The following is a 22,191-nucleotide window of genomic DNA, read 5'->3' as shown; positions in this document are numbered from 1 at the left end:
AATCCTGCCAGTGTGTGAAATTCTTCCTTTAAGGAAATTGATTTCTTTTGGGTAAGCAGTGCCCTCTTTCTAAAAACATGTAGAATTACCACACGGAAATCCCTAACACCTGGATGTGCGATCATCATCAGATCATCTTCCTGCTTGATTTTATTAAACTCAATGGGTGCCTAAGTCCTGTAAGAGTATGACCTAATTAATCTCTGTTCCTAGAAATCAGATGGAAGAATCTGATCTCCTATCCTCTGATCTTACTTGCTAACACAATAAGCTTGTTACTGTCATTTTAAAAACTGTTGTCAATAGATTTGTCAGATGTAGATTTGTGGTTTCAGAAAATGTATTCTTGGAAGCAAATTAAAACTTACATTTGTCACTATAGATAAATTTGTATTTTAAAAAACTTGATTTTTGAGTATGCTTTTGGTAGTTTTGAGCCTTCTTTCAATGGCTTGTGTAGTTGTAAACTTTTGCTAATGATGTGGCTCAAAAGGGAATATATATATCAACACTAGACCAAATTTCTGTAAAACTGGTTTACTTAAAGTGGGGGTGCTCATATTGTATTAATATTGTTTTAAAGTTAGCATTGTAATAAGTGGGGAGAAACAAATATGAAATAAAAGTTTTGAATGGCTTTGTGTAATTTATATCCAAAAAACAGCATTTCTGGCAGAATATAACTAAGAACCCATTTCAACTCCAAGATTTATGTTATTTTCAAGTCACGGAACTCCAAAATATTACCTTTATCCTCACTTTGAGTAAAAGTTACATCTTTACTCTCCTAAAAATAACATTTTAGGAATAACTTGATAAAAGTACCAGATTATAAAAGCCAAGAGAACCTTTTAGCAGTTCATAAAACCAGAGATCAAAGAACTTTCTTTTTTCATTCTTAGTAATCCCCAAGTGAGTTAGGGATCTGATATAAAGTAATTCCCTAAATGGTTTTATAGGGTGCCAACCTCCTCCCATCCACACAGCTGGAGAATTGGGTTTAAAATTCATTGCTTTGTTTTGATGTTTTTCAGAGGGGGTGGTCTCTCTTTTAACAGATTTTATCAGAGGTAACCTTATAAGTAGGCCACAATATCCACAGTTTCATTCACACTGCTTATTGTGGTACCAGAAATGTTTCCATGGAAGATTTTACTTCTTTGGAGAAAGTCCTAGATAGTGGAAAAGTGGGATATATACCCAACATATTTCATATACCTTTCAATTTTGCTCAGTCTTCCCTTACCCAAGATTTAGGACATGGGCTATATTAATACTGATAAAGCATGAAAACATAGTCACAAAGTTAGGTATAACCAAAATCATGTTCATCAGGGAAGTTTTTGTCATAGAAGTTGAAAGTGCTACATTTAACACTGGCATGCCTGCTGCAGATAGCAAATTTGGGTTTAAAGAATTTCTGTAATTTGAATTATCTTAGGTCAAGGATCCATCAATCTCTGTTGGAAGAAGTCCTTTTATTTCCACTAAGTCTTGAAATTATAGGATATGAGGACAAGAACATTCCTAAACAAAGTGGGCTTGAAGAGGTTATTTTTACAAACTAAAGTTTGGTATAGTTCCTAGACTTTCCAGAAACAGTTCCTTAGGCTACACAGGTGACTTCTCTGGCCAAGTAGTCTCTATTTTTGTAGATTCATGTATTTCTATTTACCAAGAAGGCTGTGTTCTATTAGGCCAGGACTACCACACAGATCATCCCTTACAGAGGTCAGAGAGAGGAGGAGGAAGCAGCTATTCAGCTATTTGGATTCCTCTTCCTAAAGCCAGCAGTCTCTATGTGGCCCATTTCCATTGTGCTCCTGGTGTTTCAGGAGCTGCTGCCTATCTTTATAGACTCTCTTTTTACTTGTTTTAGTTTTTCTGTGTCTTGCAAATTTAAAAAAATCTTGAAAAAGACAAGTTGCAAAGAGAGACACTTCTGGATAACATGTTACTAGAGTTATTCTGTGCATATATAAAGGGAAAAAGCACAAAGAGGAACCTGGCCTCACAGAGGACAGCACTGTTAAAATTCAATGGTCAGGTGTCACAGCCAAAGAGAATGACATCACAGGTACAAGTGTGCTTAGCTCTCAATTCCACTGCTCCACTATTATCATGTATCAGTAACTAACGCTGCTTCAGCTGCTCCTTTTACCTTCTCTATCTGGGTCTCCTTGCTTCTGTTCTAGTCTGACACCCATGTGTTCCATACTTAAACTTTCTGGGGGAGGCTCTTATTGACTCAATCAAACACAGTCTACAAGGCATTGCTATCTAACCTGCCAGGTCACCCTACAGATATCTGGGCAGCCTTTGGACCAGGGTGCCTGGGTGATATGGGACTTAGGCATAAGGGATATGTTTGGTCACCTGTTTGAAAAGGGCTTGTGGGTGCAGCAAACATTCACTGTCATGTGCAGTAGGGTAGGGAGCCTATAATCACCTATACTGTGAATTCAGGAATGAAATAGGAGCCCAATAACATACTGCTGGAAACAGTTGTATACAATTTTTGGATCCAGGAAAAAACATTAAGCAATGTTTAAAGGAGCCTAACAAAACCCATATACAATGCATGCAAATTCAGTTCACTAATAGTTCCTACCAGAATAAGAACTTCATGATAAAAAAATGTAACTGAAAACAAAAACAAACCCAAACTACTATTTTAAAAAACACTGTTATGATTGAAACCAGATTCACATTGCTGGTATGTGTGGAACCAGGGTTTTCTAGAATTCATACACAACCTCTATGTTTATAATCAAAGGTCACTGGAATAACAGAAATAATTTCTCCTGGAAAGCTTTTCCCCACTCTGAAGTCCGGGTTATTATACTGATGTTTACACATCGTGTATTATTTGTAATGAATTAATAGTTTTTAAAAGGAATTTTTAATACTAGGGCAACAAATATTGATAAATATAATACACATACAAAAAAATCTCTTTGTAGTCTTCAATAGTTTTTGAATGTAAAGGGATGCTGATACCCTAAAGTTTAAGAACTGCTGTTCTCCAGCATCCCGAACCTTTCCTAACATATCATTTGCCAATTATTCCAAGTCTTTTTATCCCTTGAACTGTGCCTGTCTTGTTCACTGTTGTCGCCAGAGCCTGGTACAGTGCTTGACACTTAGTAGTTCAATAAATATTCACCCAATTAAAAAATATGGACCCCTTCACTCTCATCAATGTGTACAATTTCTGAAAAAAATCTATTTGAAAAAGAAGCATGTTGTGTATTTATAAAAGGAAGACAAAGAAACAGTCGACCACTGAGGCTGGCGTTTACACTGGAATGTTTACAATTTCGCTTCAAGTTTGGACCTTGAGCACCTCTGAGTACTGGAGTAGAAGCGCAGGCAACCGCTGCCCGTCCGACCTTCCAATAGAATGGAAGTATAGCCTGAGGAAGGTACCAGATCAATATAAGAGAAAGCTAAGCCTGAGGAAAGACTGGCACTTCTACCCCATCGTTTGTTCAGTCACTCATTCATTCATTCACTCAGTCTGCGCTAAACACCAGACCCCGTATCAGGTGCTTATGCTACCACGTTGAATTACAGTGGATGCCTATCCTAGGGCAATCATTGAAAAATAAGTAAAACACGTTTTCTGCGCGGGGGAGGGGCTATCAGGCGAAGGAGGCGCGTCATTTTCTCTAAGCAAGAGAAAGTTCTCCTGCCCGCCCCACCCACTTTCCCAAGATGGCGGCTGCCGCGATACCGCCCGGCGCCCGCTGCATGGGAATATTCCCACGCCTTCCTTCGGGACACCGCTGGAGCCCAACCTGGCCAACCCGCGAGAGACTCCGCCCAGCCTCAGGTTCCCAAGGGGTTGCGGGTCCCAGCGGGCCACGTCCCGTTTCCGGGCGGGCTCGGTTGGGCGTTGACACGAGGCAGCAACGCGCCCCCTGGCGCCCCGCCCTCGGTCCGCGAGCCGCAAGCCTGCGTCGGCGCTTTTTGACGCTACTGTGGGCGTGTCGGCGCGATCCGCGACGTCTCGACGCGCCGGCAATGGCGACTGCGTCAGCCTGAGGGGCTTCGTTTTTAAATCATTTCCTGACATTGCCGCGGGAGCCGCGATCGCCTTAGACCCGGTTGGCGGCGACGGCGGCAGCGGCGCGCCCGGGCGCTCCTGCTGCGCCCCGGACCGAGCGGCGGCAACGCGGCCCGGTAAAGCGAGTCAGGTGGGCGGCGGCGCGGCCGAGCTCGGAGCAGCTGCGCGCGCGCGCGCGCGCGTGCGACGGGCGGGCGGAGTCGGGGGTGGTGCGGCGGCAGAGCTGCCCCGACTTCCCGGGGACTGCTGGGGCGCCGCGGGGAGGCGGGCCGGGGGGCGGCGGGGCGCGAGCCTAGCACAGCGGACCTCCCTTTTTCTGCTCCCCTCTAGCGTCATCTCGGCCTCCTCTCTAGTCTAAACCCTGCCCGCGGGCAAGGTAGGAAACATGAGCGGCAACAACTTGGATGCGAACGATGAGTTTGATGAGCAGTTGCGAATGCAAGAATTGTACGGAGACACCAAGGACGGTGACACCCAGAATGATCCCAGCGGAGAACCTGATTCTTTTGGGCAGCAGCCGGCTGACACCCCCTATGAGTGGGACCTGGACAAGAAGGCTTGGTTCCCCAAGGTAAAATAGTGGCACGGGCGCCACTGCGGAGCGGGCCGCCTGGTCAGCCTTGCTGGTTACTCCTATTACGTTTGCTTTGCTCAGGTCCATGATCCTAGCCCCCCATGTCTGGTCGTGACGCGTCTTTTTGTTGCGTCTGTTGCAGAACCGATGTGTAGAGAAACGTAAATCTTTAGGTGGTGTCTTAAATGCCTTCTGTATGCCTTATTAATTTTGTCTGTGAAGGTCACAGCTGGTTATTACATTGATGACTGATTTTTATTGCAAAGAGGAAAAACACTAGATTTAGGAACGGTTGATCTCAAGATAATCAAGGTGACATACCCTGGGAATTCAGATGTGTAGCTTATGTACTGTGTACAGTTTGTTGGTTTTTTTTTTTTTTTTTTTTTTTTTTAGAAAATAGCCATTTATATATCTTTATTGTTTGAACTTTCTTTGCCCCTTGCTTTATTTTCATACTAAATTTTGTCCCTGGGCACAAATCTTTGAACCGTATAACCAACCGGAAGACTGTGACTAGAGAGGCACAGAAGATAGATGGAAATGATCTGTGTACATTTGTTTGGAGTACTTAGGTAATCGTTAAGTGTTTTATTTCAGCTTGGAAATAAAATAACCAGTGTTAAGCTTGGTTCTCTAAACTTTGTGGTAAAAGTACCCTGATAATGTAAGACCCACATGAGCATCAGTATGAAAGGATACTAACAACACAGTAAGTGACTTGCAAGCCAATAATACAAAACACGTCTCCATTGTGTGATTGGATGGTTATTTTAAAACTTTATTTCAGTGTTTTTTCTATTTTGTATTGTGTATATTCCAATCTCTACAAATCGTTAAAATGGACTGTTTTACTTATGTACTGGTAATACCAGCTTGAGTACAGATTTGTTTTCTTTCTCCTTCTGAGTACTTATACCAATAGTCTGATAACGGATTAATCTATAACTCTCTTTTTATGTTGTTGAAGCACACTCTTCAAACTTTGTTTTAAATTTCCCCCATTCCTATGTGTACCTCATATTGATTGGTATAGTAACTGCATTTTTGTCATTGTGCAGTTGTACTTCCAAAAGCAAGGAAGACATATGATTTGGACTTGTCCTTAATTTGTGTTGACGTTAACTGATAGTGTAATTTAATTAGTGAAAGAGTTATGAGCATTTTATTTTACAATTGTTAGCCTCGTTCTTCATATACACCATCAGAGTTCTATGCCATATGCTCTCGTATACAGATATGTGAGTATTAATTGTACACGTATATTTGTGCATACAGACAGTAAAAAGGTGGTTTCTATAGTAGATTATTAGATGACATTTGTTTTTTTTTTTCCTGCTTTATTGTTGGCTGCTATTTCCTTTGTTTTAGGTATTTGTAGCTTTAGTCAAGTGTATGGTAGGGAAGTAGTAATTTACAAATGAAACAAAAAAAGGAGCTATTATTACTTTTAATGCTTTAGTATTTTTTACATTTACAGTTTAATTACTACAACTGTTATCTGCAGAAGCATTTCTATGTTAAGTTATATACCTGAGTGTGCCATAATATAATAATTTAAACATTTTATGGGTGGAGATAATTTTGAATTTTTGTATGTATGTTTTGACTTTCTTGTCTAGATCACCGAAGATTTCATTGCTACCTATCAGGCTAATTATGGCTTCTCTAACGATGGTGCATCTAGTTCTACTGCAAATGTTCAAGATGCCAATACTAGGACTGTAGAGGAACCACCACAAAGAAAAACCCCTGAACCTGCTGATCCTAAAAAGAAGGGAGAAAAAAGAAAGGCTGAATCAGGCAAGTGGTTGTAGCTTGCAAAACATGAGCATAAAATTTTAAAATGTGAGTGTGTAAACATAGATAGTTTTTGGAGAATTGTAATAGCTTCGAAGGAATGAGTTTTTTATTTAAGATGTCTTAGTCATAAAGAATCAAGTAAAATGGCCATCTTGTCTTTTAGCCAGGGCTCTAAAACTAATATGTCAAAAGATTCAAATACTTTGAAAGCTACATAGTGATTTGAATTTGTTAGTCTTCTAAAGGTAAAAGAAAGGTCCTAGAAATTTCAACAAACTGTCACATTGTCAAAACTTCATAATGTGACTCTTACGTGACTTGCAAATATTTTATTTATTTCCTTTTGATTTTTAGGATGGTTTCATGTTGAAGAAGACAGAAATACAAACGTATATGTGTCTGGTATGTATACCTTTTTAAACAAATTTGAGATTGAAAATACTTAAGGTTGAGATTTTTTCACAGTGATTTTTAGTTTTGAGTTGCTTCAAAGTCCATTTTTTAAGTGATTGTGGATATATATATATGCGCACACATATACATGCATGTATACACAAACACACACACACACACACACACACACACACATTTTACAGGGTACAGAACCCAGGGGTGCTCTGTCCCTGAGCTATATCCTCAGACCTTTTTTTTTTTTTTTTTTTTTAATTTTGAGAGGGTCTTGCTAAGTTGCTGAGTCTGCCCTCAAACTTGAGAACCTCCTTGGCCTTCCAAGTCACTGGGATTACAGATGTGTGCCACCATGCCCAGCTCATTGTAGAATTATTTGCTCACTTGTTTACGCTGAGGAATTTGTTTATTATACAACTAAGAAAAATTAAGTGTTTGCAACTTTATATACCATTTACTTTGCCTGTTTTAGCTAATTCATGGCAGTTTGCCCTGTTCAGATTCAGTAATGCCTGAGCAAAGATTAATTTTAATGTATATTTCAATACATAAGTATGTGACTATTCCTTAGTTTTATAGCTGTAAGGTTTTTGTATTCATTTGGAAAATCAGTTTTGCATTCACCTAAGTTGTAGATTTCTAATTAATAGAATGCTAAGTAACTTTCACGTTTATAAGTATTTTGAAAAATTTTCCTGATTTTACAGGTTTGCCTCCTGACATTACAGTGGATGAATTTATACAGCTTATGTCCAAGTTTGGTATTATTATGAGGGATCCTCAGACGGAAGAATTTAAGGTCAAGCTTTACAAAGATAATCAAGGAAATCTTAAAGGAGATGGACTTTGCTGTTACTTGAAGGTTAGTTATGTGGTCAAATAAGTTCTCATATTTCCATTTTTTTCAAATGGCAGTCTTACTGTCTTGCTCGGACTGATCTTGAACTCATGGGCTCAAGTGATCCTCTTGATTCATGCTCCTGCGTAGCTAGGACTAAAGGCATGCACCATAGCATCTGGCCTGTATATCTACATTTCTATCTCAGGAACCAGGGCTATAATCTTTTATAGATGATAACTTAAACCAAGAACTATTCAAAACAGGATATAAAGAAAACAAATTTCAGATGGTACCTGTGCGTATATCACTTTGGTAAGGTTTTCACTTGTTTGAAAGTATGTAAGTATATGACTGAGGTACTTCTTTTGTCTTAAAATTCTCACTGTAAAGATCTCTTCATGAATGTAATTGAGAAAACAGTTTAAAAATCTGAGAAGAAAAATAAAAACTAGAGACATTATTTTTTGGCCCGCTGCAATGAATTTGACCAGGGTTTAGCAAATTCCAGCCTGCCACCTGTTTTTGTAAATAAAGCTTTATTGGAACACAGCCACACATTGATCTAAGCATTTGTCTGTGGCTGCTTTTGTGTTTTATCAGAGTTGAGCATAGACCTCAGGGCCCACAAAGCCTAAACTACTTACTAACTGGCTCTTTATAAAGGATTTTTCTGACCCTTGAATTAGATCATAAATGAGATGATAGCTTATACTTCTTTAAAATTTTCAAAAAATATTTTTTTAGTTGTAGGTGGACGTAATATATTTATTCATTTTTATGTGGGGTTGAGGATTGAACCCAGTGCCTCACACATGCCAGGCAAGCACTTCTACCACTGAGCCACAACCCCAGTTCTTAAAATATTTTTGAATGGGAGAGAAGAGAGTGATATTAACAGAAAATTGCAGAAGTTTGTGTAGTCTTGGTACCATAAATTGCACAGAGGTAGCTCAGTGCCAAAGGCAGGAACACTTGCCACCTTAGAAATGAGTATTAATGTGTTATTGCTGGGTACAAAATAAATGGGCATGATAATGACATGTATGTTTGTCATAGAACCTGACAATAATTAAAAAGTAAAATAAAAATGATGAAATGGCAGTGCAAACACTACAGGTGTGTTGTGAATCTGCTGTGTTTCAGAAGCAGGAAGGATTAAGCTGACAGCTTTTTGGTAGGTAGGTTTTTAACCTGGTTCTTAAACATGATGGGTGTGAAACATGAGCATGACCATTTGAGGAAAGTACTTTTGTAACTTTCAAATGTAAGGAGATTTGAGAGTTTTACAAGCTCTTGAAGGGATTATTAAATATCTGTGAATTGATTCTTAAGGGGATTTGAGTGGATTTTCTTTAAATATTAAAGAAAAAAAATGGACTTTTATGAAACTTCCTATGTATAATTTAGGGCACGTGAAAGCACAAGATTATCAAAACAGTAAGTTGAGTTCCAGAAAACTATGGATAATTATTTTAGAATCCATATTTGATTTGAGCAGTTTTCATTTCTTTTGTTTTCCTCAGACCTTCAGGTCTTTGTTTGGATCTGATAACTGCCCACTTTGTGTAGGACCCACAATACATAAATGTATTTAATGAATAAGCCATCAGATTATCTTCTAATTATTAGTGTATTGCAGAACAGTTTAGTTGTTGAAGCAAAAAATTAAAGGCTTTCTATCTTATTTCCAGTTCCTTGAGTCATCCTGCCTTTCAAGTGGGAGTACTATATGATTTTAAAACTAGAATTAACTTTCTGTTATGCAGGTCCACTCACCTTATTTTGTAGATCTGCAGTTATGGTTCCAGGAGGCAAAATTACCCAGTAATTAGTTTATCAAACACTTAACTGTCTGCTAGTTCCTATACTTTCTATGCATTATTTCATTTAATTTCATTAGGAGCCCTGTGATGAACATAGTATTATTCCATTTTACAAATGAAGAAATTGGGACTCAGTATTTTAAGCAAGTGGCCTAAGTTTACACAGCTGGTTAGGGGCAGCTGTGTCTCCAAAGCAGGTTTCTTGATTTACATTCTAAAGTTCTTTATCCTAAAGTAGGTAGTTGTCAACATTCCTTTCTATAAAACGTCTCAAGTTTTATTTCAATGTGTACTTATTGACTGTATTTTATTTTACCTTTATAAAGAGGGAATCTGTGGAACTTGCATTAAAACTTTTGGATGAAGACGAAATTAGAGGCTACAAATTACATGTCGAGGTAGCAAAGTTTCAGCTGAAGGGGGAATATGATGCCTCAAAGAAGAAGAAGAAGTGCAAGGACTATAAGAAGAAGCTGTCTCTGCAACAGAAGTTTGTATTAGTTTTTCTTTGTGAAAGGTTCTCTATGAATATCCGAAAGTATATTTTTGATAATAGCCACTTTTTCATCAAATATGTTTTACAGATCATTTTAAAAGAATTTCATTATTTCATCAATCAGGGATCTTCAGTAATCTAGTTGAAAGGCTGATTTGGCAATGGTGGTGTTTTTCTTTTCTGCAGTATTTATTTGTAATATAATGGTGATTAACTGAGCTAAGAAAATAATTTTTTTAAAAATGTTGACCATCAAATTAGCAAGATAGTTTAGTCTTATATACCAGAACCTTTGGTTTATTTTCACTGTGGATTGAAATCAGTTATACCAGGAGCTAAATTTTTACATATAGGTTTGTTAGTAGAAATTAGAAATGATAGACTTTGTATTGCATTTGCTATATAATTATATGTAGCATATATGTAATATTGTCAGATTTTTATTAATTTATTAAACAGACTGAGACTGAAGTATGCTAGTTTTAAGAAATTAGTCAAAATAATAAATACTTTCATTAGAGTGAATGCTTACACTTCTAACATTATGCTTACACTGATGATAAAATAATCATAAAAGTGTTCAGTTGTACTGTCCCCTAGTTTTTACAAGATTAGTTTAAAAAGATACTACCGATTTTGTAAATGGTATCAGTAAAATTTAAGACAAAGTGAGTAGTTTTATATATTTCAGTGCAGCTTGTTCTTTATGATAAAGTGTCTAAAAACTAACAAAACAATTTTAACCTCAAAGAACAGTCAGCTTTTCATATCCATGGGTTCCATATCTGTGGACTCAGCGTACTGTGGATTGAAAAATATTTGGAAAAAAATTGCATCTGTAGTGAACATGTAGAAACTATTTTTCTTGTTATAATTCCCTAAGCAATATAATACAACACCTATTTATGTAGCATTTCTATCATATGAGATATGATAAGTAATCTAAAGATGATGTAAATTATACAGGAGGATGTGTGTAGGTTCTGTGCAAATACTGTGCTATTTTATATAAAGAACTTGAGTGTGTGGAGTTTTGTATGCAAGGGGGTTCCTGGAACCAGTCATCCATGTATACTAAGGAATAACTATATATCTTCCAGAGAGTAGTAAGTATTAAATAATGAGACATTTTAGGAGTTTTATTGGAATGTTTGTACGAGTTGCTTATATATGCTGAGGGTTTCAGAAACTGGGTTTACTTTTTCCCCTGCTCAGCATTTTTATTTCAGAAAGTTCCATGAATGGATTTGTGGCAAAAATACACATTGTTTTGGAATCAAATAGTCATCATTATTAAATACTCAAAGAATTATATTAGCAACTCATTTTCTGTCCAACAAGTCTGAAACAAAATTCATTTTCTCTACTATTTTATTATATTTAGGCAGTTGGATTGGAGACCTGAGAGGAGGGCTGGGCCATCCCGGATGCGCCATGAGCGAGTTGTTATCATCAAAAATATGTTTCACCCTATGGATTTTGAGGTAGGAAATGGTGTTCTAATTTGTCCTTTTTAGTTATACATGACAGTAGTGTGTATTTTAACATATTAAACATAATGTGACGTACAACTTCCCATTGTTAAGGTTTTATGTGTATGAACATAGGAAAGTTACGTCTGATTCATTCCACTATCTTTCCTATTCCCATCTCACTTTCCTTCCCTTCATTTTATTTGTCTAGTCCAGTGAACTCCTCCCCTCACCCCTGCTTAATACTGTTATTGCAGCCCCAAATAACAGCTTCTTGGTATAGGAAATTGTTAAGAAATATCATCATTTAAATATTGATAAGGACAGCTTGTGGGTTTTGAGTGCATGCAGTTCAACAAGTATGACTAATTTGGGTGGAGAGTACCAGTTGCACACTTGCAAGTGAAAACTCACTTTGCTACTAAAAGTTTAATCCTTAGAAAACCTTAGTTTAATAAAATTCAGCCCCCAATGTTTTAAATAATAGGGTTGTTTTTTCAGAACCTCAGTTTTACAAATCCCTTCAGTGGCTATTAGGAGAAGGTTGTAATATTTATTGTTCATATTAAATTCTTAAGTACAGCAAATTAATGTGAATAAAGGATGTTTTCTAACTACTGAAGAGGTTTAAGGAATACTAATTGTCAAGGTATCTTGCTGCATTCTGCTTCTGATTTTTGCTGGTGTAGATTGACACTATCATTAGTGGAAAACAACTCTATTCTCTGCCTGGTTCTGGAATTAATTAGAGCAAGTCACGCATGAAGAAAGAATGTTCATAATGTAAAATTCCAGATTTACAAACGTTCTAGGTGCAACCAGTGCTCATTCCTGTTGTTTTGGGTGTGGTTTGTAAAAAATGTCAAAATGCAGTATCATTTTAGTTCCATTAGAATGTTCCCCAGGATGATCAGTTGAAATCCATCTCTGAATAGTGATGCAGTTGGACCCACCGGGCACCTGTGGAGTCTGGTCATCTTTCAAAGTCATTGGATAGATGCAGATGGTGTATTTATAAGGTTGCATGACGTCTCTGCTGACTAGAAATCCAGAATCTTGAAATATTACAGAGGTACTTTAGGTTTGCAGTAGTAATGAAGTATGATTTAAAAACAGAAATGTGTACATGCACACTACAGAAGGTCTCTGATTTTACCTTGCTTCGACTTAACACATTTTTGACTCTTCGATGGTGTGAGAACAATATGTGTTCAGTAGAAATGGTGTTTCAAATTTTGGATTTTGATATTTTCCCTGGCTATCAATATTTGATATGGTCCTTTATCATGCTGCTGGACAGCAGCAGTAGCAGCAAGCTGCAACTCCTAGTCAATCATGAGGATAAACAACCAATACTCTACAGTGTATATACAGTATTCACTAAACTATGTGCAATATTCAAGTCTGTATTATAAAATAGATGATTTTGCCCAACTGTGGGCTAATGTAAATGTTCTGAGCATATTTAAGGTAGTCTAGGCTAAGCTCTGATGTTCAGTAGGTTTAGTGTACTAAATGCATTTTGTACTTAGTATAATTTCAATTTCTGATGGGTTTGTTGGGACATGACCCCATTGTAAGTTGCAGAGCACCTGTAGTTGCTCTTTGAAGTGCTGCCCTTGCCAGGTAGAGCTTTAAAAGCAATTTATAGATAAATCATAGTATCTAATCTACTAGGTACAACTCTAGAATTTCCTGTGATTCATCGCATTTTATCCCCCTGGGTTTTTTAGGTAGCATATTTGTTTTTGTGACATAGAGGTCCTTGATTTGCATATGCCAAACTCCTGACATTCAAATGTGAATATAATTGCAAACTTAGTTCAAAGCATTTGGATCCTCTAAAGAAGTCTGTAATTTTATGTGTTCTTGTTTCTGCCTTCTGCCTTGCTCATTGAGATACCTTATTTTTGTCTGTCACCCCGAGCAGACTTACCTTTACAAATATTATTTCCCCACTAAGGCTACATTTATTCTATCTTGACCCTTACAGATCTGTTTATAAGTTTCTGATTGTTCAAAAACAAACCCTATTTGGTTTAGTATAAACAACTTTACTTTGGAGTTAGAGTCTTTATTTTACTCTGTTTTGTTTCCTTTGTAGCATTTATTATTGTCTGAAGTAATTTTCTCTTTTCTGCTAGAATGTGAGTTTCATGAGAACCAGGACTTTGCCTACTGTGTTTGCTGCTGTATTTCCAGTGCATAGAATTATAGACCCTCAATATGTATTTATTAATAAGCCCTCCATATTTTTATGGTTCTGCAATTGAACCCAGAGCTTTGTGTGTACTAAGCACATGCTCTAGCACTGAGCTCCCCACAACCACTGCCCTATTATTTATGTGAAGAATAATTGAAAGAGTGAATGAAATCCCTGTTTCTTCTAAAGCAGAATTTCTTCTTTCATGCAGTGGGTAAAATATTTTTGTCTTTACCATTTTTGTAAGTGAATGCAATTTTCTTCTCAGATGCTATGCTTCAGAGGGTGGCAGGACAGTCTGTCCTGGCAATGGTAGGCTTCAGAATTCACAGGCAGAGAAATCCTTGGTGACCCTCTCCTTGTTTGTGCACCAACCTAGTTTTAAGTGGTTCAACTATATTGATGAGAGCCCATCAACAAGAGAGATAATAGTCTTGGTTTTTGTTCACTATCTCTCTGTGCCTGAACTTCAGAATGTATGGTGTAGACCTATACCTGATATGGTAGACTGTAACCCCATATGAATATTTTAATTAAAATTAAATAAAATAAGAAGTTCAATTCTTCAGCTGTATTATCTATATGGAGTTAATAGGTACCAAATTGAATAATGCAGGTACACAAATTTCCTATCACCATGAAAAGTATTGGACAATACTGGTATAGATGTTATGTGACAGTGAATAGAAGGGTTTAACAGGGAAGCCTGCTTTCATTACAAAATTTTGGGGATTAATTGATTTGACTGAAGACTTCTTGTGAGCTTGAAGAGCAGACATTAGCATTGAGCTTTTTAGTGGAAAACATAAAACCGAATTCTCAAGTTACTACAAGTTACCAGAAATAAGTCAGGTTTTGGGAGTGTAATATATTTTTATTCTAAACAGTTGACCAATGTTAGAAGCAGCATATCTAAAAATACTCTTTGGGGACAGGGTAAACATTGAAGCCTTATGTTTTTAATGTAACGTCAGAGGGTCTGCAGTATTTGATTCAGCCTTATTTAAGAATGTATTGTCTGGCAAATTTGAATACCAAGAGATGAGGAATGAAAATTCAATTGCAGAGGTACATTTCTCTTTGTGTGTATCTACACTGTCCAATAGAAATATAAAGTAAGGCCTGTGTGAACTTTTTCTGTAATGCAAATAGAAGTACAATGTGAAACTAAGGAAATTAATTTTTGTGAATTTTTATTTAATCCAGCATATCTAGACTATTACAGTTTTGATATGTAGTGAATATAAAAATATTAGCGAGGTATACTTTTTTTCCTTTTGCTACTAAATTTTCAAAGTCTGGTGTGCATTTCACACGAAGAGTACCTTGATTTGGATTAGCCACGTTTTAGGTGTTCAGTAGGCTCATGTGATCAGTGTCCACCGTCTTAGCCAGTGTAATTTTATGTCAGAACGGCATGAGAAATATCATTTATTTCTTCTGTACAAAACAAAACACTATCCTGGGGAGAAAATCCTGAGAGTTAACTGTAGAAAGTTGCAGTACAGGAGGCCAGTTTAAGTCACAGATTGCAAAGTGTCATCTTCAGAAAATTTCCATGTGTAGCTCCCTAGGTTAAAGAGTCTTCCTAAAGGAGGCAAACATTATTATGGAGCATCAGGATACTGTACGGCAATAATAATGTATTAGTTTTTCAAGTTGGTATAAATAAAAAGAAAGGATTGGGAAGTCTTAGGCTCAAAATTGATACCTACTTTATAGGAAGAGTACTGAGACATTGATATGGAAATAATGGTGTTCCTTGTCCTAATGGGATCACATTTAAATTCAAAATTTGCTAAATATTTAGAAACAGCTCTTTTTTGTTTTTTATATAACCCTGATTTTCCTTGGTGAATAAGAGAGAGATTAGGAAGAGTTTGTCAAACTCTGAAAAGGCTTTTATTGACTATTGGTTGTATATAAAATTCTGTACTGCTTACAAAACTCAGTGAAACAAGGTTCCTGCCTTCTGCAAGCACATGATACCATAGGAGCTGATTGGACACATGCACCACCAGTGGCCACTGCATGACTTTACCAACAGATGTGTATATTTTGTTGCCCCACACTCAGATCTGATAGTTCTGCATAAAATGAATTGGCTTCTTCTCCAAAATTAGGTTTTCTAAGTGGGGAAATCCAGTTTGCCAGCTCTAGTTTTAGAAGCTGCAGATGTGTGCAAGTGACTTGGGTTTTATATTTTTCCTATTAAATCTGATTTTAGTAACTGCTTCCCAGTTTATTGTTTTTTGAGAGAACTGTAGGGGGATAAACTACTTTTTGGTACTTCATTGTAGTTCCTTTGTAGTTGGTAAGAAAAATAAAAACCTGTCAAAAAAATAGATGCATTCAACTGTTTCTTAGTTTAAGTGGATTTCAGTAGAAATAGATAGCATATCTTCATTTATATGTTTGTAGTTGAAATTCAAGTTTATAACATAGCTTTTTTCTGAGCCTTTTTCATACATTGAGACTTAGAGAAATATTCCCACTGGAATACTAAAAGTCCTTTTATGGGGAAAGTACACCTGAACTTGGCCACTAGAAATAGTAGTGCTCAAATGTTCTCAGTACACTCACTAGTTGTAAGAGCAACAGTAAGAAGGTGTCTTAATGTTTGCTTAATACCTGTGTGCTGTGTGGTTCTCTTATAACATGGCAGAAGATAAGATAAACAGGAATCCTCATAAGGTTTACCTTGTGAGTTAAAGTAGAATATTGGAAGCACACAGAAAAAAAGGTTTTAGAACATTTAGTCAATGAAAGTGATAACTCTCTCTCTACTGCAGTATTTCCATAAATACGAATCTATCCAGAAAATCAGAGCAAAGGACTCTCATCAGTATTATGCTGCCCATGCAGTATAGGAATTAGCAGTCTTTGACTAAAAATTGCCACAGGGCTTCTTCCTTTACTACTACTGTTCATTTGGAGTTTCCAGTCCCACTTCTCCTCCTTTTTCCTTTGTCACTGTAGGCCCCCCTCTGCTGTTTGCCATGCTTATCCATTTCCTCTGTCTTAAAGCAGGGTAGACCTATACTAGTAGCATTGTCTGCAGTGGTCTAACTTCATTTGATTTTTATTTTTTTCCTTGAAGTTTGTAGACTATAGGCAAACATAGTCAAACATAAGCAAAAACTGTTTTATTTGTGGGTTTGTCAGAGCAATAAATTTGATTCTCAGGAATTATAGTCGAAGAAGCAGGGGAAACCATTTTAATCATAGTTCATTTTTACAGGATGATCCATTGGTGCTGAATGAGATCAGAGAAGATCTTCGGGTAGAGTGTTCAAAGTTTGGACAAATTAGGAAGCTCCTTCTCTTCGATGTAAGTTCATGGTTTGGAAAAATGAATCCTAAAGCAGTCGTTCTTCTAGGTTAATAAGTGATTATTGAACATCAGTAAGCCCCTAAATTGTGTTTTAATAATTTGATATAGTAAGTCTGCTCTTTAGTGGTAGTCATCTGTTAACAATAATTAGATACACATGGTTTACAAGTCAAGGCTTTGATAGATTTGGTACACCTTGCTTATTTTCCTTCATCATCCCTCTTAGAGGATGTGATCAGGTGAAAGAAACAACAAGAAATATGTATGAGACTTTACTGTTCTCTATTTGCCCACATTTTCCCCTCTCAGAATTATTCTCCTCTATATTTGGATCAATTGGGAAAATATTCTGCTGTATATTTCCCCTTCTCTTCCTTCTTTTACTTCCAAAATGGACATAGTAACTTAAAGTCACCCTTTATTTTGATTGTACTATAAGCCATTTTACATTTTATCTCAGTTAGCCCTCACAACCCTTCCAAGGTAGATAGGTACTCTTCTACCGACTTTACAGATGAGGAAACTGAAACTTTTCAGATGGAACACCTCCTTGCCTAGGGTTCATTCGACTGGTAACCAACAGAGCCAGGATTTGACCCCAGGGTGAATCTCACTTCAGTGTTCACAGACAATTAAACTGTCTTGCCTCTCATTAGACAATATTGTCAGCAGAAATAATTCCAAGGACATCATGCTTGGCTCTTGCTAGAGAAGGTGAAGATAAAGAAACTGAATTGCATGTATTTCCTGGGATAAAAGGGAAAAAGACTTCTTAAAGTCTTCTACCTCGAAGTACCAAAGAGAACACTACTCCTTACCTACTATATCAAATGTTTTACTTTTAATCTTATTGTTCATTCTTTTTTGTTCCTTCTTGTCTTTCTAGAGACACCCAGATGGTGTGGCCTCTGTGTCCTTTAGGGATCCAGAGGAAGCTGATCATTGTATTCAGACCCTTGATGGAAGATGGTTTGGTGGTCGTCAGATCACCGCCCAAGCATGGGATGGGACTACAGATTATCAGGTAAATTCTGCAATTGTCAAGGCCACACAAATTGTTTCATTACCAACAAATATTGATCTAGCAGTCTTTCAGGGTGAAGTTTTGGGTTTAGTTTAATCTGTTTAGTTTAACAATACTTCTTTTAAACAATACTTTGCATTCAGAGGATGGAAAGAAAAAATGTTGCACTTTGTAAGTCTGAAATTCTAAGTCTTGCCCAGATTAGTGATAAGAAGAGAACAAAAAACCAAAACATTTCGCTTCCTTTCTTCATTGTTGTGTGCAGACAGGACTCAAATACTAACTCTTAAAACATGAAACATTTCTGCAATACTGTGGTGTTTGCATTTACTTAAATGATCCTATTTAATGTTGACTGTTATTTAAAGTCAGTAAATCAAAATGTAAAGTGTTGAAAACTGAAGACAGGAAATTACTTGGATTTCCTAAGGGGAGCTGCCTTGTAAAATCAGAGTATTTTCATCATTATTAGAAACGCTCAGAGATATTGTTCTTTTTGCCTAAAATCATTTTAATGGCAGTTTCTACTCATCCACAGGTGGAGGAGACCTCAAGAGAAAGGGAGGAAAGGCTGAGGGGATGGGAGGCATTCCTCAATGCTCCTGAGGCCAACAGAGGCCTTCAGCGTTCAAATTCTGTCTGTGCTCCAGAAAGGGCAGGGCCTTCTAGAATAAGGCATTTTTCAGAGCACCCAAGCACATCTAAAATGAATGCCCAAGAAGCTGCAACTGGAGTGGCATTTGAAGAACCTATTGATGAGAAGAAGTTTGAAAAAACAGAAGCTGGGGAAGAAGTTGAAGAAGGTGCTTCTGGAAAAGATGCTAAAGAAGGTGGGCCTGAAGAAGAGGTCAAAGAAGACTTCACTGAAAAAGAATCTGAAGAGAGTTGCCTTGAGAGAGAGTGTGAGGGAGGCTGCTCCAAGAGAGAATATGAAGAAGACTGCCCTGAAAAAGATGCTGAAGGGGATAGTCCTAAGAAGGAGCTGAAAGAGAATGGCCCTGAGCGAGAGTCTAAAAAGAAGAAACTCAAACATGATTATGAAGAGAACGGCCTTGCCAAAGAGTCTGAAGATGATGACCCTGGAAAGGAGTCTGAAGAGGAGGGTAGCCCCAAAAAAGAATCTGGAGAGGATGACTCAGAGAGAGAATCTGATGAAGATGGTTCTGAAAAACAGTCGGAAGAAGGCTCTGAAAAAGAATTTGAAGAAAATGGCCTTGAAAATGATTTTGACGAAGATGGCTCTGACAAGGAGTTTCCTGAAAACCTTCTTGACAAAGAGTTAGAAGAAAATGACACCGACAAATCCGAATTTGATGAAGGCTCTGAGAGAGTGTTAGATGATGAGGAAGGTTCTGAGAGAGAGTTTGATGAAGATTCTGATGAAAAGGAAGAAGAGGAAGATATGTATGAAAAGGTTTTTGATGATGAGTCTGATGAGAAAGAGGATGAAGAGTTTGCCAATGAAAAAGAGCGGGAAGATGCTATTGAAAAAGAAGATGATGATGATGCTGATGAAAAGCTGTTTGAAGACTCCGATGAAAAGGAAGACGAAGAAGATGCAGATCTAAAGGAAGATGAAGATGGAGATGAGAAGGTATTTGAAGATGGCAATTCCAACGAGAAGTTTGATGAGGAGGAGGGTTCCAACGAGAAGGTGTTTGACGATTCTGATGAGAGGGGGACTTTGGGGAACATGAAGGAAGATGGGCTGTCCACAGGCAGCAGCTTTGTCCTTAGTAGTGATGATGATGACGACGATATTTAATCCCTTAAACTTGCTTTTTAGGGAGAGTCCTCCATCTCCATTTGCCTGTGCTTCAGGGTCATTACTAGTAGTGTTAAACATGAACATATGCATAGTGATAGGATGCCATCCATTTAATTCATTGAAGTTTTTCCATTGTTACCTGTACCTAATTATTTTAAATATATGTTAATTGGCTGTTGAGTTAAAACTTCATAGTTGATAACGCAAGTATACTGGATACTTGTCCTTTTTGTCAGATTTGTTAAATGCATGCAAAATAATATTTTTAAAAGTATTCTGATTGATGTTTGTGATATTCAAAAATAAAAATAAGTTGATAATATGCAGAAACTAAAAATTGTACTTGAGTTACATTGCATCTTAAATTCATGCTATTGCTTTATTCATACAAAATCCCTTAGGAGTCTCCTTGTTTCCAGCTCATGTTACCACTTGTGGCCCCATTTCTCCTAAATCAGAACATGTTTCTAAACTCATAAAACAAACGCCACTTTGGAGTTTACCCCTGCCCAATCCTTGCAAGCTATCTGTTGTTTTCTTTTCTACCCATTTCCATCAAAATTGACCCTCAGATGTGCAAAAGTGAACTTCCTGTGGTCCACAACTTCAACCATTAAAAATATAGGGAAGATTAGTACATTCTTCCATGTACTGTTTCTTAGCCTCCTTGCACCCCTTTAGAAGTAGATTAATGAGGCTGCTCCCCAGAAAAATGTACGCATGCATACTATACAACTTCTGTACAGTTTGGGGAGGTTCATGAATCCCTTGAAGATTAAGAACTTTGTCATGCATACTTCAGTTATTTTTTTGTTTTTATTTTAGAATCCTGGTGCATAGTATTGTGTGAAGTTGTGTAGTTCCAATACAGTTATGGGTCTTCATTGTGCTTTCCAAATTCAGTACTGATGACTTTACTAATGATGTAGCAGGAAGAAATTATTCTCATAAATTAGCATTAAAATAAACTGCATTGGTGCTCTTTCATTATAGCGTCTGTAAGTGTAATCATTATCTTCCTTAGACAGCAAGGAGTTCCTGTACTTGAAGGCCATTTTTGTTCTGAGGACTTTTTAGTCAATGTGTGGGATTTCTTAACATCTTCAGTATTTTACCAGGGATGAGTCAGTAAAAAAGTTACATATAGAAATATTGTAAACCCAGACTGTTCTCTTCAAAGATAAGCTGGAATCATTTAAACACTGGTTTATTGCAGCATTGGTTTTCTAAATAAAAGGAAAGGAATGCTTTATCATCTGTAAACGGGTTGGGACACATTACACATTCTATGACCACGAGAAGGGCCTCTTCATTCTTTGTGTTAAAATTGTAATTTTGAAGATCCAGAATTTGTCAGGACTATAAATTTCATCTGTTGTTTCAGATATTAACCTTTGCTCACTAAATATGACCAATATAAGGATGGAAAATTAAGAATATAGTAAGCTTTCAGTATTTGGGGGACTGCATCATCTAAACAAAGCATTGCCAGCCCTGCGAGGTTCCCATCTACTGTGTGAACATTTGTGTGTGTGTGTGTGTGTGAGAGAGAGAAATCTTTTACTTAGGGTATGTCCCCATATTCTGACCTCTTTTCTCCCTGTTCTTTAATTTGGTTGATACCAAGTTCTGCTCTTTTCATATAAACACTGGAAATGAAAGTCAGACAGCTGTAAAATGGTAAATGACTTGTGATAAGAATAGAAATTAACAGCTGCACAGCACACTCACATAGCCACCTGTTTACTAAGTAATCAGATTTTATTGGTCCTAAAAACAGTTTATTGTGAGGCAACAATACATCCTATTATCAAAAGAAAATATGGGGATGGATTCTAAGCACAACAACACTCAATAATTGCCTGATAATGTCTAAATTGAATGTTCCTTCAGACTAGTTAATTTTACAAAATATTTCATATTGTATTGCATTCAGCCCTGAATGTATGAACCACAAATGGCTTCAGGCATGCGTTTGAATGGTGTGATTGCCCTGTTCTCCGCCCACAGCTATCTTGAAAAATAAACTTGAAACTTTCATGTTAGATAAAAAAAAATTACTTATCTTTAGCAGTATTAATGAAGTATTGAAGTTGTTCCTGCTTTCTACAGAAGAAATGATAAGGGGAAAAATTGGAGTAAGCCATTTCTAGTATCCTCCTTTCTTAAGCAGTCATAAGTAGGTTCTTTCTGGAGCCTGGAGGAGACACATCTACTTGGGAAGCCCTACATCTTCCTGTTTTCCTGATGTAAGTTATTTCATTATTTCTAAGCCTTGGATAGAAGTTAGGAATTAGCTAATATTTGGATTATGCTTTTCTCGAATAATACAAAACTTTTTTAAAAAGTAAGCTTGGTGTACTCATGTAATAGAAA

The 22,191-nt window shown here is 37.1% G+C and overlaps 1 protein-coding gene across 2 annotated transcripts; it reads left to right on the top strand.

Annotated features, from left to right (window-relative positions):
- The first annotated feature begins 4,038 nt into the window (after positions 1 to 4,038).
- Positions 4,039 to 20,802, top strand: HTATSF1 (HIV-1 Tat specific factor 1). 2 transcript variants are annotated; one of them, XM_079124466.1, is made up of 10 exons: positions 4,039 to 4,185; positions 4,400 to 4,640; positions 6,266 to 6,446; positions 6,801 to 6,848; positions 7,562 to 7,716; positions 9,845 to 10,008; positions 11,399 to 11,498; positions 16,931 to 17,020; positions 17,910 to 18,047; positions 18,586 to 20,802. In XM_079124466.1, exons 2-10 carry the CDS (start codon positions 4,455 to 4,457, stop codon positions 19,810 to 19,812), a joined length of 2,289 nt encoding a protein of 762 aa, XP_078980592.1. In that variant the 5' UTR covers positions 4,039 to 4,185; positions 4,400 to 4,454; the 3' UTR covers positions 19,813 to 20,802. The 2 variants fall into 2 exon arrangements, with proteins under 2 accessions (XP_078980592.1, XP_078980591.1); XM_079124465.1 differs by having other exon boundaries at positions 4,053 to 4,199.
- The last annotated feature ends 1,389 nt before the right edge of the window (positions 20,803 to 22,191 follow it).

The sequence above is a fragment of the Sciurus vulgaris genome (genome assembly GCF_902686455.1).
Source record: "Sciurus vulgaris genome assembly, chromosome: X".
Taxonomy (NCBI): domain Eukaryota; kingdom Metazoa; phylum Chordata; class Mammalia; order Rodentia; family Sciuridae; genus Sciurus; species Sciurus vulgaris.
The sequence above is the reverse complement of the archived record's forward strand: the minus strand, read 5'-3'. Positions and strand labels throughout refer to the sequence as shown.

Bases quoted from the DNA above. Each gene is read 5' to 3' on its own strand.
- HTATSF1 (XM_079124466.1), top strand. From the start codon at position 4,455: ATGAGCGGCAACAACTTGGATGCGAACGATGAGTTTGATGAGCAGTTG. The intron at 6,447-6,800 runs GCAAGTGGTTGT...TTTGATTTTTAG, and splicing joins AAAAAGAAAGGCTGAATCAG to GATGGTTTCATGTTGAAGAA. The intron at 10,009-11,398 runs GTTTGTATTAGT...TATTATATTTAG, and splicing joins AAGCTGTCTCTGCAACAGAA to GCAGTTGGATTGGAGACCTG.